Raw genomic sequence first — 16,534 nt, forward strand, 5'->3', positions numbered from 1 at the left:
CCAAAAAAAACCCCCCAAACCCAAATAAAGTATCATATCAATCTCATTAAAATCCAAATGGAAACAGTAGCAATAGAATTATGTGTTATTTATGATCAATTAGAATTGAATACTTTTATAAGCCAGTACAGATACTTTCAATTTTAGTAATATTTTCACATCCTCAGTTACTTAAAATGGATCTGAAGAAAATTATCTTCTATGAATTACAAAACATTTCAAGCTTTGAACAGCACGTCAGAAATATAAGAAACGTAGTTGAGACTGAGTATCTCCTTTTGCCAACATTTTCTATAGACAACAATTACATTTCACAAAGCTGCTCACTCATAACTAAAGATTTTTATCATTAACTTTCACAAAACCAAAATGGAACTAAGTTTTCCCCACATTACAGCCATTTCTAAAGTTATCTTTTTCCAAATGTAGCTGTTCTTGCTACTGTTTCCATTTCATAGCAACCTGTGGGAAATCTTGCTGTGAGATCAGGCTTCTATTTTGTCTCTTGTGATGTGAACATTTGGAAGCCTTGTTAGAAGAAATGTTTGTAGAAACCCAGTTTGATGATGAGTGTGACCTTTCAACAGCCTTTGCAGATGTGTTGGTTTTATCATGATAAGGGCTTCCTGAAATGCCTTTTATCTAGAAAGCTTCCTCTAGATCCTTGAAGCTCCAGTAGGGAATGATGGTAGGCCCTCAGTCACCTCTGTGTTTTTATCTTCACAGTGAATTGGGAACACAGACTTATAATGTGCTATTACAGCTTTGCTTTTCAGCAAAAGCTTCCCTTTTATCTAAGGCTTTCATAGCACACTTGGGGACAGGTCATGCAGAGAGTTACTCCTGCTTTAGCACAGTTCAGATTTCTGGGACAACAGTAGTCTAATTTAAGGGACTCGGAGTCTTTTGGTTTAATTATCATGTATTTCTCTTCCACCTTCCCAGACTTAGATACGTGTTGTAAGATAAGTCTTTGGAAGTTCCATTTCACACCTGTGTGGTGTGTGACAGGGCAGGAAAACCACGTCAACAAATTTAACATCATTTATTTGTTTCTTTGCTTTTAAAATGAAGGTACTCATTATTAATTCATTCTTAACTGCAAATCCTACCTAAGTATTCAGTCTAACTTGTTCATTAACTGAAGGCATGTGCACTTCACATTTCTGCTGCACGAACTACATTGTGAAGTCCCATTCCTGTTACGAAACATCATTCAGTATTGTCTGTTTCAGAGAGCACAGCCAGTGGCAGTAAATGTAAGCTTTCTTTAATCAATACTTTGTTTTTCTTCTCATAGGTATTTTCTCAGTGCTCAGCTTGGCATCTGAATGTACCACTCTTGCTGCTGAACTTCCCAAAGTGTCTTATGTGAAGGCCTTAGATGTCTGGCTGATTGTTTGCCTTCTCTTTGGGTTTGCATCCCTGGTGGAGTATGCTGTGGTTCAGGTAATGCTAAACAATCCAAAGAGAATTGAAGCTGAAAAAGCAAAGATTGCCAAGGCAGAGCAAGCGGAAGGGAAAGGTGGAAATGCAGCCAAGAAGAACACTGTGAATGGTACAGGGACTCCTGTCCACATCAGCACTTTACAGGTAGGAGCTGTGAAGCTGTGTATGCAAAATCAGCATTATCCTCTATTAATTCAATTCCAGGAACATACTGTCTCAACAGTTTTAGATAGTGCTTAATCTTGGAAGTAGCCAAGACATTACAAACATGCTGGTAATTAATGGCCGGCAATCTGACCAATTGGTCCCTAGCAATTTGAGGTCATATACGCTAAATGAAAAATTTGCCTTTTAATATCCTAGCACCATAGTTGCTGCTGAGCTTCAGGTAAATAAAGTAGCAGCCAATTTACAGTTGGTATTCTTCTCATCATAAATAGCAGCTGTCAAACAGTAACTATTCAGAGGACAGGACTCTCGGTCAGTATTTGCTGAGAGCATACTCAAATAACACCCCTCTCATTGCTTTCCCTGGGGATGGCCACAGCTGCACTGCATTGCATGTCAAGCATCTCTGAAGACAGGGATCCAGAAGTCTTGGCATTTGTAAACAAAAGACAGGTCTGTTTGTCTGTCAAACAGTTGCTGCGTTTCTGTAGTTGTCAGAGTTTAGGGTTAAATTGGTCAGATGTCTTTATATGGATAAAGACGAGATGTACATGTTCACTTAGGCCAAAGTTTTCCATCATGTTGCCAAATTCCTGGTGTCGTAAAACCCCTTTTTTGTGTTCAAAGGGTTACCAGACATCCCAAGCCAACTGCCCTTGGTCATAAGTGATATTTAATTGATATTTATGCTGCAGAAGAAAACACATTATGCTACAATATGTGAAATATTAATTTGGCTTATAGTTTTCAATGACTCAGCAATTTTGATGTATAAAATAAAGCTATTAGGCCAGATCCAAGAGATAGTATTGGTAGCATACAATGTAACCTTAAGATTTCTTTAAGGAGGGAATAGTTTATGCCAGAATGGCAGAAACCCTGTCATAGTATAATTCTGACATTACCTCATAACTAATTACCCCCAGTCCAGAGGAGCTGAAGATATTGCAGAGCAGTGCATAGTTAAACTACCATGATTCTCACTTGGTAGCAGTCTCTGGGGAGCTGTTTTGGCTGGCAACCAGGCTCAATTTAGAGCAACCCAGTAACTTCTTTGATTTATGTCACAAGTAATTCCCCAAGCCCACTCAATATGGGAACTGAGTAGAAAGAAGTTTTGCTTCCACTGAACTGAATGTGATATTTTTGTGTTCAGTAATTTCCAGGTCCCAAATTCAGGTGTTTCTTGGGACAAAATAGTTGCAACAGTCCAGAAGAGCAGCATAAAGTCTGTTTATTCCTATATCAAGTAATTAACCAGTGTAAGCGTTCAGTTTGATCAACAACAAGATTAACAAAAAACTACACTTTTTCAGTAGTGTGAACAAACCCAAATTGCTAAATTGCTGACCCTCCTCAGCGTGTACACCCTTTAAGGGGCTTGTCATTGTCATAGCCTTAAGGAGAATAAAATGGTAGCTTTTATTGCTTATGCTATCCTTTTAATACTTTTTTTTTCAAGAATTCAAGTTTTGTGTACAGTGCATTTTAAGACTTACAGGAAGGGGAGTTACCGCCCACAGAAATTAAGCAATGTTCTCCATAAATGGTATCTAGTGGTAGGCTGAAGGTTTGGGGGATTCAGACTTCAGTCAGCCTTCCAAGATCTTGCAGTGTCTCCCCTCCAAGATCTTGCAGTGTCAGCTCCAGCATCTCATGTTTGACATGCACATTTCAGGGTTTCCCAATTTGTTATCAGAGACCTTTAGCATTCCAATATCTATAATCTGTGCAACAGTAATCTGTGTTGGATTTGTATGGGCATGCGTAGCTTCTGATGATATTCATACAGAGACTTACAAAACATTTGTTTACTGAGACATATTAGAGATAGGTATTTGTTGCTGTAAAAGCTGGCTGAGTGGTCACTTCGCCTCATGGCTAGTGGTCGATTCAGTTTGGATCCAGCCACCTGCTTTGAAATACAGCCTACCCAAGGAAGGACATCCTGGGCTGGTAATTTCTGGGAAGGTCAGGCTAAGACATAAAAAAAGGCCCAGACTGATGAATCATTTGACATTGGGATGTGGTAGGACTATATATATCTATTCATATATATAGATTTTAGATATATGAATGCTATAAATCTGCCCAGCTGAAAACCCTCTTTCTGAACCAGCTACCATGCAGGAGTACTTTCAAAAGTTCTCAGCCCTGGAGAAACCTGTACTAAACTCCTAAATCAGAAAAGATCTAAATCTTTCAGTAGCTCTGACTCCTAATCCAGAACTAGTCCTGCCCCACAAAATTTGGATTGTTTCCATACCGACCTAGAAACGATCAAGTAGAGAATGCATTTGTCATATGGCAAGTATGCAGGGAGGGAAACATTAAAGAAACAGGTAGTGGAAAAAACTGTCTTTTGAAAGGCATAAAGAATACGAAACAAAAAGAGGCCAGAGTGCTGTCCCAGAACTTCAGGAGATGTTTCTCATCAGGATTGAGTAGGATCGTGTGTGAGGAGAGAACAAATACTGTGCTAAATGTCTGGAAGTATTTAGGCAAACCAATGTATAGCTTTAGGAGGAAAGCACAGAACTGCATTCCTGCAATGAGTGTACATCCTGTAGAAATGTTTGAGGAAGTTCTCTTTCCACACAGGAGGTGATGATAAGGCAAAAGTTACTGAGGGTGTAGCTGTAAATTTCACCATAACTAGGCTTGAAACAGTATATAAACCAGATGGGACTCAATGGAAAAGCCAACAGGAAAGAGCTGAAAGCAGAAAACTCTGAGTGAGAAAAAACAGAGCATGAATAATTGCATTTATAAGTGTTTCTCCAGTTTAAATGAAGCACTTACTTATTATGAGACATTAAATGAATGGTGCTGATATTTACCTGTAAGTTATTAGAGGGGAATTGAGCTTAAAAAGGTACATTACTTTATTTCACTTTAAGATGCCCCTGATCCTGATGCCAGGTCAGTTTGCCAGTGTTCTCTGAGAAGCGAATTGAATTCTTGCTGCCTCTTGCAGCCATGCAGTATTGCAGCAGTGATGTCTCTCCAGGAAATTTGGAGAAGGGGCCATATATGAGGGTTGCTGGGGTGGAAAAGTCCAGGTCTGGGAAGGATCAGAGGGAGCAGAGAGAAGCAAGTGGGGCTGTCAGGCATCCCTAGGACCAGCCCTCATGGAGCAATTTGTTTTCATGTGCTTGCTCCATTTACGAAAGATAAAAAGTGCATCTGGTCTGTTTGATATGAATGAAAACAAGCCATAACAAAAACACGTGATCATACTTAAAAGCACAAGCAGCTATTGCTGCTTTTTATGACAAGAAATTGGGTAAAGGGATAAACTTTTCAGTACACCCTAAATATTAAAAGCTTGATGGCATTCATAATTGAAGATAAGGAGAAGAGATCCCATGTAACAGAACCTGTAAGGGCCCACCTGGAAGTTTTCAGTGGAAAGCATTTTTGTCACTGTGTCAGTGATGATGACCGATAGCCACCAACAGCCACAGTGAAGATGGAAGGATGAAAACAATGCTCACAATTTGCCAATGATCCAAAGATGGAGAAAGGCTTCTATGGATTCACAGTTCCATGACGTAAAAGCTGCATAGTGCCAGCATACGCCAAAACCCTGAATCCATGCTTTATGACTCATGCCCCCTCCAATAAAACCCCTCAAAATGTCAGTGCCATTTTAAGCCCAGATGCTCTATCGTTATGACTGTCTGATTAAAGTCAAGTGGTCCATCTGGCAAGATCACCCTGAATCTGTAGGAAAGAAGAGTAAAATCAACGTAAGCACTTCTGATGTGTTTTTCTGGGACTGTCAATGGCTATACATTTACAGGCAAAAAGCCATGAGAAAATACAGCTTGGCTCCCTTAGCTCATAGCAGCTGCAAGGAGATGCTGTTCCAGGCAGAGGAGAAAATTATGCAACCTGGTGGTAACTGCTGGCACTGGGATTTTATTGGGAATCCTCAGTAGGAGTTTGTGTGTGTTTCCTAGCAATGCAACATCATAAGGTGAGAAAAACAAGCAAAAAGGGAAATGTTTTGAAGATGACTCAGCTTACTTTTGCTTTCACTGGTGGTGTGATTACAAGGGGAGATTGCACTGTTAACTATAACAGCACCCCTCAATTTCAAAAGTCACATTTTCATCAAGCCCATTTATAGAAGCTGTCCCCCACAGATAATGTGATGCTGACTGGAGAGAACATTTGCTAAAAGAATGGCAGATGATGAATAGTGCCATGCAAGTGGTGGTAATAGCTCTAAACCCAGCTATTTTTGAAAAAAAAAAAAAGTAGTTCTTTTGCTTGCTTTACCTTGTCAGAGCCATGTCTAGACTCCGAAATGTGACATAGGCTGTGTTCATCTCTACTGATTTATAATACACCTGACCACTGGTGGTGACCTAGTCTTCCCATACTGTCTTTTCTCCTCTAGTGGCACTCCAGACTCATATTTTTCTTGTAGAACCATCAAAAACCCAGTTTATATTTTATTTTGTAGACAAAACCACAGGCTGCAGTCTATTTTAATAGTTTCTGACAGCATTTCAGGTACGGAGTAGGTGCTTTCTGCTCTAGTGACTCATGTATCCATCCCTGCAGATAATTCAGAACATGACTGTAAAAAGACCCTGAGCAATCTGCTTTGAGCAAGGCATTGGTCTAGGTGATCTCAAGGTCCCTGCCAACCTTAGCCATGCTGTGATTCTGTGATACTTTATATATAAATATTTTTTGTGCTGTACTTTGCAAGGAATATTGAATAATACTTGCAAGAAAAATTGAATAATCGAAGATTCCTGCTGAGCTGCACCAGAAAATATGCTTAGTCTTAATATACACTAATGCTAAACAATCATTATTTTGTTGATGATCCACACCTATCATTATGGCAAGAGCAAGAGAAGAGCACAAAACAAGTGCAAGAAAGGTTAATGACAAGAGTTTGTTAGAAAACTCCTCCTTCATCTCGTATGGAAGACTCATACAACTGGCAGCACTAGTGGCAAATCTGCATGCCAAAAGGAGTTTGGGTGCAAGAGACAAGGTGATTATGGCAGAGAAAACGTGTTGTGTAGGACAGAGAATGCTGCATTACAGTAGGGAGGCATTTCAGCCTGCAGGACACATGCTGAGCATGAAAGGCTGCCAGTGCTATCGCGTCTTCGAAGCTTTGCTCAAAAGTATGGGTAATATATTTCTGCTCTCAGAAATTCTTGATTTCAAAATAATGCATTTTATATTACACTTCATCCTGATGGATAAAGAGGGCTGGATCACAGGATGAACAGTCCATTGAAAAGGATCTTTGTTCTATTTGCACAAAACAATTTTAGATTAGTCGTGGTATTTTTGGTGCTGTGAAAGGACAGATTTCACCAATTTGAGAACTATTTTTTCTATTTTGGATGAATAATTTAAACAAAAAGATATGAATTATGCTGGTGATACTGATGCTATGTAACAACATCTAAAGCAGATACAGACCAGAAGGTAAGCCAGACTAATTAAAAAACAAAAAAGCCCAGCACAACTGAAAAAAAAACTCCCCAAAGACTGAAAACTAACTCAACTTCAGGCATTTCTCTTTGATAGCAATTAATATAAGTCAAAATCCAGAAAATAGGTGTAGATAATAGGTGTATGTAACAAAAGGGATAGATAGGTAGCATAACTGAGAGCAATAGGAAGTTACTTTGCATGTATAGCAAGAATACAAAAACCAGCAACAGGACTATTGGTCCAATACTAGATAGAGATATTGTAAGTATCAAGAATTAGCAGAAAAGGCAAAAAGTGTTGAACAAACATTCTGCTCTGTGTTTGGGGAGAAGCCAGATATGTTCAATCAGATGATGAAATAGCTTTCCTTGACAGGAGCTAATGAGGATTTTAAACAGCAGCTATTAATGTTAGACATTTTACAATCAAGATTTCAGCTTAAGTTTCATCTAGGATTCTTTAAATAGCTTAGTCCGTCAGTGTTGTGAAATGTTAATGTTGATTTTTTAATAAATCCTCTAAAACTGGGAGGGCTCCAGAAGACAGCAAGTAGCTAACTTTGTGCCAGTACTTTTAAAGGCTAAGTGGCATTACTTGAATAATTATAAGCCTGACATCAATCAGTGGAAAATATTGCATAGCTAACAGGGGGCTGACTGATAATTATTATTCATAAGTGTTATCACTAATATTATTCACAATTCAGCCGCGAGTTAGCTAATAGATTCAAATGGGTCAGTGAAATTAAAGCTGATCTGTGTGTTTATTGATTTAATCAAACTGAATAGAATTTTTTAAAATATCATGAATTAGGTTGACAGTGGTAATGATGTGGAGGTAAGAAACTCTTAAGAACATTTGACTTGGCTTCATATGTTGGCCTGGTTACATCATCTGAGTTATGCAAAATCAAGGTTAGATTTGTTACCATCTGTAAGTACCAGCAGTTAATCAGAGTAACTATAGTCATGCCTTTTGACTGGAAATTGAAGCCAAATAAATTCAGGTTAGAAATAAGGTACATATGTTTGTGGGGAATAAGGTCATGGAAAAAATTCTCCATCCTGGATGTTTTTAAAGGAAAATCTAGTGTAACTAGTTTGGGCTGTAAATGTGCAAGTGAGAAGAGCACCAGAAGCAGCAGAGTCAGTGATGGGAAGTTAGTTCCCCCTCCCCGCCAGTCTGCATGCATAAGCAGCTCTTCTTATCACACTGCAGCTCTGCAGCAGCAGCAGTGGCAGGTGCTGATCTTGGCAGCAAGCACTGGTCAGCCTGGATGTTGTAAAAGGTGAGAAGGGATCATTGCAGGGGTCTTCTGGCTTCTAGAAGCCATTTGTAGGTATTTTGGGTTCATCGAAATGCAGGTGTACTGCCCAACATATAAACCTAGAGAAGCTGGCCCAGTCCTGGCAGAAACAGGAACTAGGTCTGTGTTTTGGGCCAAGCCCCGAGAGCCACCTCGCTTTTCCATGCCCTCCTTGCCCCCCCCACCTCTGCACCAGGGCGACAAGAAACAGCTCCCCAGTTCCATCAGGGATGGGGGGTGTGCTGCACTGTTCCAGCAGCCTTCCTTTCCCAAACAGCTGCTCCTCATCCCCTACAGGGGAAAAGCTGGTAGAAGCACCCTGTGGGCTGGGTCTGGCCCATGGGTCGTGGTGCTGCAGCAGGATAAGGCAAATGAAAGCAAATATTTTCCAGGGCCAAGTTCTGTGTCAAGATAAAGTCAAACATTTAACAGTGTTTTACTTTCTCTACAAGTCTTCAGTATAGTGCTCTAAAATAAAGTCCTATGGTATCATTTTCCACAAAAGGGCACCTGTAGCCTTTGGTAAGTGTCAGGAATATTGTTATGCTTCTAGCACAAACCAAGACAGGATGAATAAAAAGCATATTAATATATATTATTGAAATAATCAAAAGCATATTATATATAGTAATATGTAGTATCTCACTTTATTTCAGGAAAGTTGTAGGTCAACTGAAGCAAATTTAGATTAAAGCAACAGAATAATTGAATAGTTGAAGAGATGTATGAAAAGAAGTTTAACGATACGTGTAGGCAGAAACTGAATATAGCTAATAGAGGTGCGTTAGATTTGTAAACCTAGGGAAATGGGATTATCTTTTAAAGTATCACATACTTCTTAAATAAAAATTTGGGCCAGGTTGCTCTTACAAAGGAAATTGTGTCACCCTGATAAATTGGTACTAAACTAAGCAGAGCTCTGTGTGAACATGCTGTGAAGAGTCCTCTGCTTATAAGGCAGAGGTGACCTAGAAGCCGTTCCCTCCATTCTCTGTCCTGAAAGTGAATGAGAACTGACTTATAGCTGCCTTCAGGGGAGCACTCTCTAGACACTGCAGTTGCAACAGGAATATTCTGTATTGTAAATGAGATGGCTTAGACTACAATTAGTGTCACTGAGTTTTAAAATACATCTCTGGCAGTATGAGAAATGGACTACAAGTTTGCAAATCCAAAAGGAGGCTTATAATTTCATACATGATTCTAGTTCTTAATTTAATGACCATATTAAATCTTACTCATTTTTACCATGGAAAATTGTAACACTCTGGGACTCTTCAGCTAACATGTCCTGCAAGTTAACCTTTCATTGCACAAGGCTCTGTTTTATGTCTTCATTACCCATATCACTGGGTATGATCCAATTGAAATGGACTTCTTGGATCACTGACTGACAGCCCCCATGTCACCCAGGGTCACATAATCGTGGTCATACATGTCTCTATCACCACCTGACTGGACAGTTTGCCACTGCTGGTCCAATACTGAACACTGTCCCAAGCTGTCAGCACTTTGATTACTGGGAAACAGTTGCAGGGATTTTGTATGTATAGTTTTGCCTTACTGCCATGGAACACCTATCTTGTTTTTATTTTTATAACCTGTAATCTTGGTTTTGCTGTGTAACCTGCACCTCAGTTTAGTGCATTGGTTTCAAAATGTACTGTTTTCCTGAGAAATATAGGTCTGGGAAATCTGGGGAGGTGTATTCAGTCTTTGCTGAGGGAACAGTGCCGTGCTTCTCTTCCACTTTGCACTAGAATCAGCAATGTCAGCAGTGACAGTAAAAGCTTCAGTTGAAGTTTAAGTCTCTTCTTGGCTGCTTCAGTTCTTTTCATCAAAGATACTTTCTCAGTTGTCACAGAGAAGCTAATAATATTCTCCCAAATGTTTTTACTTCCTCTGTAAGTCTGGTATTGTACTTCATTATTACTATTTTTGTAATAAAATGCGATGATGCAAACAGCCCAGACTATTAGCCTAAGACTGCAAAAAGCCAAAGGTGGAGAGAGCCGAGAGTAAGATGCCTGAGGGCATTGTGCAGGAGAGACAGGCTGCGGGGAAGGAGGGACAGGCAGCTTTTGGAAGAACCAAGTTTCCATGGACTGGTGGCTCAGGTAGCCCTAGTGAAACTTATGCTAATGGCAGTTGCCCATGTGTATAACCTCACTGTGAACCAGCGTTTTTTCCAACTAACTCTCAGGTTATTATATGTGAACAAACAGCATTATTAATAATGCAGTTAAGTTTCATAACCTCATAACCTGTATTCTTTTTTCTTCCCTTTTTTTTTCCTCTTATTCTTTTCCCCTGCTTTACTGTATAGTCCAATTGAAAAGAAACTTTGGGAGAGATTTGCCCAAGTCACAAAGTACAGTGTCTTGCACTCCAAATCTCTTCAAGCTCCCTGAACTGTGTGGGGGTGATCCTCCCATAGATTTGGTGTACCTGAAATATGAAATTTACAAAATCCAAGGAAGGGAGTATAGGAACTTTATTTTTCCCCAAAACACTTCAGTTGGAAAGGCACCAAATACTTTTTTCTTTTAAGTGTTCGTTGTCTGTGCCAGTATGATTGTCTGGTCTATAAAAGAGAGTGATTCACCTCTGATTACCTCATAGCACAGAGGTACTTGATCCCCAAAAGCACTGATGGAGCTGTTGAAAGACAGGTATGAAGCTGTTTGATTTAGAATTCCCAGTTACTCTATTCCTTAGTGTACTCATGGGAAGTGATGAGAAGGGCGTTGCATTCTTGTTACCTGTCTCTAGAAAGGCACCAACGACTGCGAGTCCAAAGAAAGTGCCTTCTCGTCATGCAAGGTTGTGACCCTAGGATCAGATAGAGGATATTGAGCTGGCTACTATGTACACTCAGAACAGACTTCAGTTATTGCATCTAACACTGGTCTTTAGGGTTAATTCCTTCTATGGCTTCCAGGCTTCAGAAAAATGTGTTGAATAGTATCTGTCCTGCAGGTTCAACAGCACAGGGCTGATTTCCAAGAATACTCTCTATAGAAGTATTTTCCCCCTTTCTATCATCTTAAAATGAAGGAATCTAACTATAGCAGGTTGCACAGCATGAGGCACCTTGTGCATGAAAAATTACACAATTATGAATGTTTGGATTAGTTTATATGATTGACTGATCATCCTTAAGTGCTTTATAATGCAACCATTCAGCAAATTAGGCTGATGTAATGTATCGCTATCAACAAGTAATTTCCTGTATGTTTGTTTGCAGTGTTCTCTAGCAGCTGCATTAAGTTTGTTAATGAAATATGGTGAGTAGATCATGATTCCCCCACTCTTTATTTCATAGGTTGGTGAGACCAGATGCAAAAAAGTTTGCACTTCGAAGTCTGATCTGAGATCCAATGATTTCAGCATCGTTGGAAGCTTGCCAAGGGATTTTGAATTGTCGAATTATGACTGTTACGGGAAGCCCATTGAAGTCAACAATGGGCTCGGGAAATCTCAAGCCAAGAACAACAAGAAGCCTCCTCCTCCCAAACCTGTCATTCCATCGGCAGCAAAGAGAATCGATCTTTATGCAAGAGCACTGTTCCCTTTTTGCTTCTTGTTCTTCAATGTCATATACTGGTCCATATATTTATGATAAATCTTTAATTTATTTTTTCATATGTGTAAAATATATCCCATTTCATTACCTCTTCCCGGTCATGAAGGCCACTGCGTGAAATAATTTGCATTTTCAAAGCAATATGTTGCATCTCGATGCCATGCGATTGTACTGAACATATGGCATCTGAAATTTGAATGAAAGCATGACACTGCAATGTCTGTGCTCCGACCAACGTTGTATATAAATGTACAGCATACATCCTGCTTTAGGAATATATATGAAGGACAATGCATACTACATTATAACGCTGAATAATGCTCTTCAGTTATTAGTAACATACAAAGATTTAAAGTGTTTCTGACAATGAAACTGATGTGCACGTTGAGTATTACTAAAATCAGTATTCTAGTATATGTAGTATTTAACAGCTTTTTTGCTGACTTCCAGAGAGAAACAAAAAAAACCATCCTGTTCTTGTATAATTTTAGAAGGCACTGTTGAAGGAAAAGCTAAGATGTAATTCATATTATTTAGGCTTTGTAAGCGAAGGCAGCATTGAATAAGCTGATCTTGTCTATGTGGAAAAATAAAGGTCAGAGAATTACTAATTTTGTAAAATCAGCTCATTTAGGGGTAAAAAGTAAAGACAATTGTATCCATCAAGCAGGCACACTTAAGTGTGTGAGGATATGCTGACAATAAAACATTGGGCCAAATCTTGACTGCTGTTTCCTTAGACACAAACTAGACACAATACGTTAAAACCAAGCAGGTTACTTTCTAGACTAAAGGTATTAGGAGTTTTGGACAAACATCACAACATGCAGTTCAGCATCAGGTTATATTATCCTTTTCTACATTACTCTGGCCTCTGGCTCATCTTCCGTAGTGCCTGGCAAGCCTGCAATATATGTCACCATTTTTTTATTGTTGTGTTGGATACATCTTACTTGATTTGTTTTGTTTATCCCCTTGAAAGTTTTCAGTTTAAACAAACCAGTTGTTGTCAAGATTAAATCCCATTTTTACCATTATTCATACATTTTTTTGTTTGCCTGTTGTAGCACAGATGACCAAAGCGAACACCTAGCCAGCAGAAGTGAAGATGTATCCAGATGTCTGAGACTCAAATATGTTATGAGCCCCTGTATCTATGTGTTAATTAGTGGCTGCCCTCACCTGCACCTCATTAATTTGGCTGCTACTTTTTGGATGATATGGTCCTATGCATGAAACAATCCTGATAGGAGACTGCTGTCCATTTTCCAGAGGAAACCCTATGATGTGGAGACTACCTAAACTCGATCTCCCCGGGGTGTGTAAGGCAGGACCTGGGGTCTCCTGTGGGTGCCAGGGTACGTGCCTTTCTAAGGGAGTCATGAGGTGAAATGCAGCCAAAAGAAAGTTACTTTTATGTGGGCATCCGAGCAGTGTGTGTTCCGTGGGAAAGCACTGGGACTGGGCCTCAACCCTTGAAAGCATGCCATAGGAAAATATGTCTCCAGTTGTTAAGCTGAGGCACGACAGTTAGTTAAAATCTGAAAATAAGACAGCATTTCATAAGAGGAAATACGAATTATTGGCTCCTCATAGGCTAGGAAAGGATTGACTGAAATGTGTGAAACCTTCTACAGCACAATCCCTTATATAGTGGGATTGTGTTTTATATAGCACAATCCCACTTGTGCTACATTTCTGGCTCATCCAGGATGTGTTGAGCCAATACAGGGCACAAGTGGACTGTTAGATCACTTGGATATTGCCCACCACATGAATGCTGTCTACAAATGGTGAGCCTGCATAACCAGAAGGTCAGAAGTGAAACTGTCAAAAGAGGGAAGCACACCGTGCTTGCTTCACTGGGCCTCTGGAGGATCTGCCACTCTGTGATCAACAGCCCGGTTGCAGTGATTCCTGTTTGGGTTGAAAAGATTTGCTCTTGGAATTATGGTCACGTGCTTTCCAGCAGCCTCCTGGCCACTTCCTCATGGAGATTTCAGGGAGTCACTTTACGAGGTGGCCACAATTTGTTCTTTGGGTTTCTTTCTGATCCGAGGAAATGGAAAGGAAATCCCAGATGTTACTGAGCCATGTTGCACGAGGCGGGGGGGGGGGAGAGTGATATCTTTAGGGTTTAGTTCAAAGTTTCAATGTTTCTGTCTGTTGAAGATGACTTGTAAGAGACTGTAAGAAGCAATAATGCTAAGTCAAGGAGATGAAGAAAGGGAGGGGTAATTTTTATGCATACAATCAGAGTGCTATATTTATAGACATTATTTATTCTCATACTTGTATTTTTTCTTACGGTACTGGAAGGCAAGAAAATAATTACCCTGTGCTGGAAACTATATGAATTTTGGAAGATCATTTTCTTGTTAGAACTCTTATTAAATGGTTTATCTGTAATTAATGTTCACATTCTATCTGTATAATCCCAATTATAGATTTTATTGTTAAATTAATCTTTGTTCCTTCTTGCTTTCCTGCTTACTTGATGGCTTTTGTGTTTTATTATAAAGCATTTAATCAATAATACACTGTAATTGCTTTCCAACTCACACGAAAGGAAGCAAAAGGAATGTGTCTTGTTAAGATAAAAGCTTTTCGTTCATTACAGTACAAAACCTAAGGACAGAAGCAAAGTTTAACAGCAAATTTGAAGCAAAATTTGCAATAGAACAGTGTCAGCTGTAAAGTATTAATTTTCTTTTCACTTACACTAGATAATATTGCAGTATCTGTATTACCTCAGAATATATTAGCTTGTCCTACTGAGCTGTAATAATTGATTTATTTTATTTTCCTTCTCTCCACTAAAGGTCATTGAGAGTTTTGCATACCATACCACATTATGGTCCTCCAGCACCCTCTAGTTGTAAAATTCTGCCTGTTGACAACAAGGTGCAAATATAAAACTGTGCAGGCAGTATAGGATGTTACTTTACAGCGATAATATAAAGAAAAATAGTATTAATAAATTAAAAATCAATGGACATAAAATCACTGGGCAACTATAGAAATTTGCCATGAAATATGAATTTAAAATCATATAAATTAAGACATTCAAGTAGTAGCAAAGGTGAGGCTTATGAAGAACACATTAGTAACTAGATTAACTAGTCATGATGTCTGAACAAACTGCATGGCAGCAAAATCTGTTTCTGAGGGAGAGACCATCTGTGTTTCAGTTGACATTTAAGTTCTTCTGTTCACTGATATTAGAGTTACAAATTTCTGGTCTACCTTTAACATAAGCCCCAGTATTTTCTTGGCTCTTAAAGACTGAGGGGTAGTATTAAAACAGTTCGTCCCTTTCTTTCATGGTGTTATGGGCATTTAGATATCTTTGTATTTCAAAGTTCTAAAACTATGTTCAGACACTGCGTCAGGAATTTCCATGGACTGTAATTAATTCATTTCTTTAGTGCATCTGCAGATTTAAGCTAGACAATAAGTATGGATGTGACTTGAAAAGTGTATCAGCTGCTATGATTTAATTCTGTTAGGATGTGTGAAATGTGCTGTGTGGAGAAATCCACACGTTAACTTTCTCGTGCTGGCTCGCCCCATGTTTGACACCTGGTTTTGGGAGCAGCTCTGTAGTGGGTTTTGGCACCTCCTCTTTTTTTCAGTCTCACAGTAATTCTAGCTGAGAAGGTGTGTGTGAGCATTCTGTCTTTTGAGTGAGGAAGGGAATTTATTCCTGTAAGTGCAGCATACAGAAAATGGACCCCCTGGAAACATTGCCAAGCAGCTTTCCAATTAATTCTTGGTAACGGGAAATGTGTGGATAAAGAGAGAGCATCTTCAGTGCCCTATTTCCCATTAAAGACGAAGTCATAACACTGCCTTTTTTGGTAGTTTCAGTGAGCATGACCACAGAAATTAATCTGGCTGTATAATCGTTTTGAAGGAAATGTACTTACAAGTAATCTTAATTTGAAAATATTTCACTCTGAACAGAGACAATAACTTACTTAAGCAGTCTGTCAGAGCTGTTAAGGTAATCTATTAAGAGACAGTATAATACAATTGAGACCATTGGTCTCTTCTTCAATTAAAGCAGCTTACCGTTATGGTTACTGGGTGGCTGGTGCAGCGGATATTTATAGAGTAGGTAACAATAAATTATTTATTTCCAAGGGAATGCAACCTGAATATATGCAATGTCCAGTGATTTTTCAGGCTACAGAGATAGAGTAGTGCTGAAATAAGTACAAATGTGGTGTGCAGCAAGCAAGGGAATGATAGGACATTGTTACTTGATGCTTCACTGTACTAATTCCAGGATCAGAGAAGATAACATGGAAAGAAAAAGAAATTCAGATAGAGACTGAACAGTAGTTTTGTTTGTGCCTACAATTTAACTTAAGTGTCTAACAATTTAACTGCTCTGTATAATGATGTTACCTTTTTTTATAACTACAAATCATTAATTGAAAAAAGAAAAATTAAGCTTATCTGTGGTGCCAGACATACAGAAATCAGTTCTTTTCATATGAAGCTCTAGACTTGAATAAACAATGGACTATAGAGAAACCAGTATG

At 39.0% G+C, this 16,534-nt stretch overlaps 1 protein-coding gene across 3 annotated transcripts in view; it reads left to right on the forward strand.

Moving 5' to 3' along the window:
* Nucleotides 1-12,627, forward strand: part of GLRB (glycine receptor beta) — a 47,308-nt gene extending 34,681 nt beyond the window's left edge. For all 3 annotated transcript variants that reach the window (XM_062607946.1, XM_062607790.1, XM_062607863.1), the window contains 2 exons: nt 1,301-1,593; nt 11,724-12,627. In XM_062607946.1, the coding sequence (XP_062463930.1) occupies nt 1,301-1,593; nt 11,724-12,020 (590 nt within the window). In that variant the 3' untranslated portion in view covers nt 12,021-12,627. The remainder of the gene's footprint in view (nt 1-1,300; nt 1,594-11,723) is intronic.
* Nucleotides 12,628-16,534: the final 3,907 nt, after the last annotated feature.

This window comes from Pezoporus occidentalis, unplaced genomic scaffold, assembly GCF_034315485.1.
Source record: "Pezoporus occidentalis ecotype Australia unplaced genomic scaffold, CSIRO_AGI_Poc_V1 ctg1, whole genome shotgun sequence".
In the NCBI taxonomy this organism is placed as follows: domain Eukaryota; kingdom Metazoa; phylum Chordata; class Aves; order Psittaciformes; family Psittacidae; genus Pezoporus; species Pezoporus occidentalis.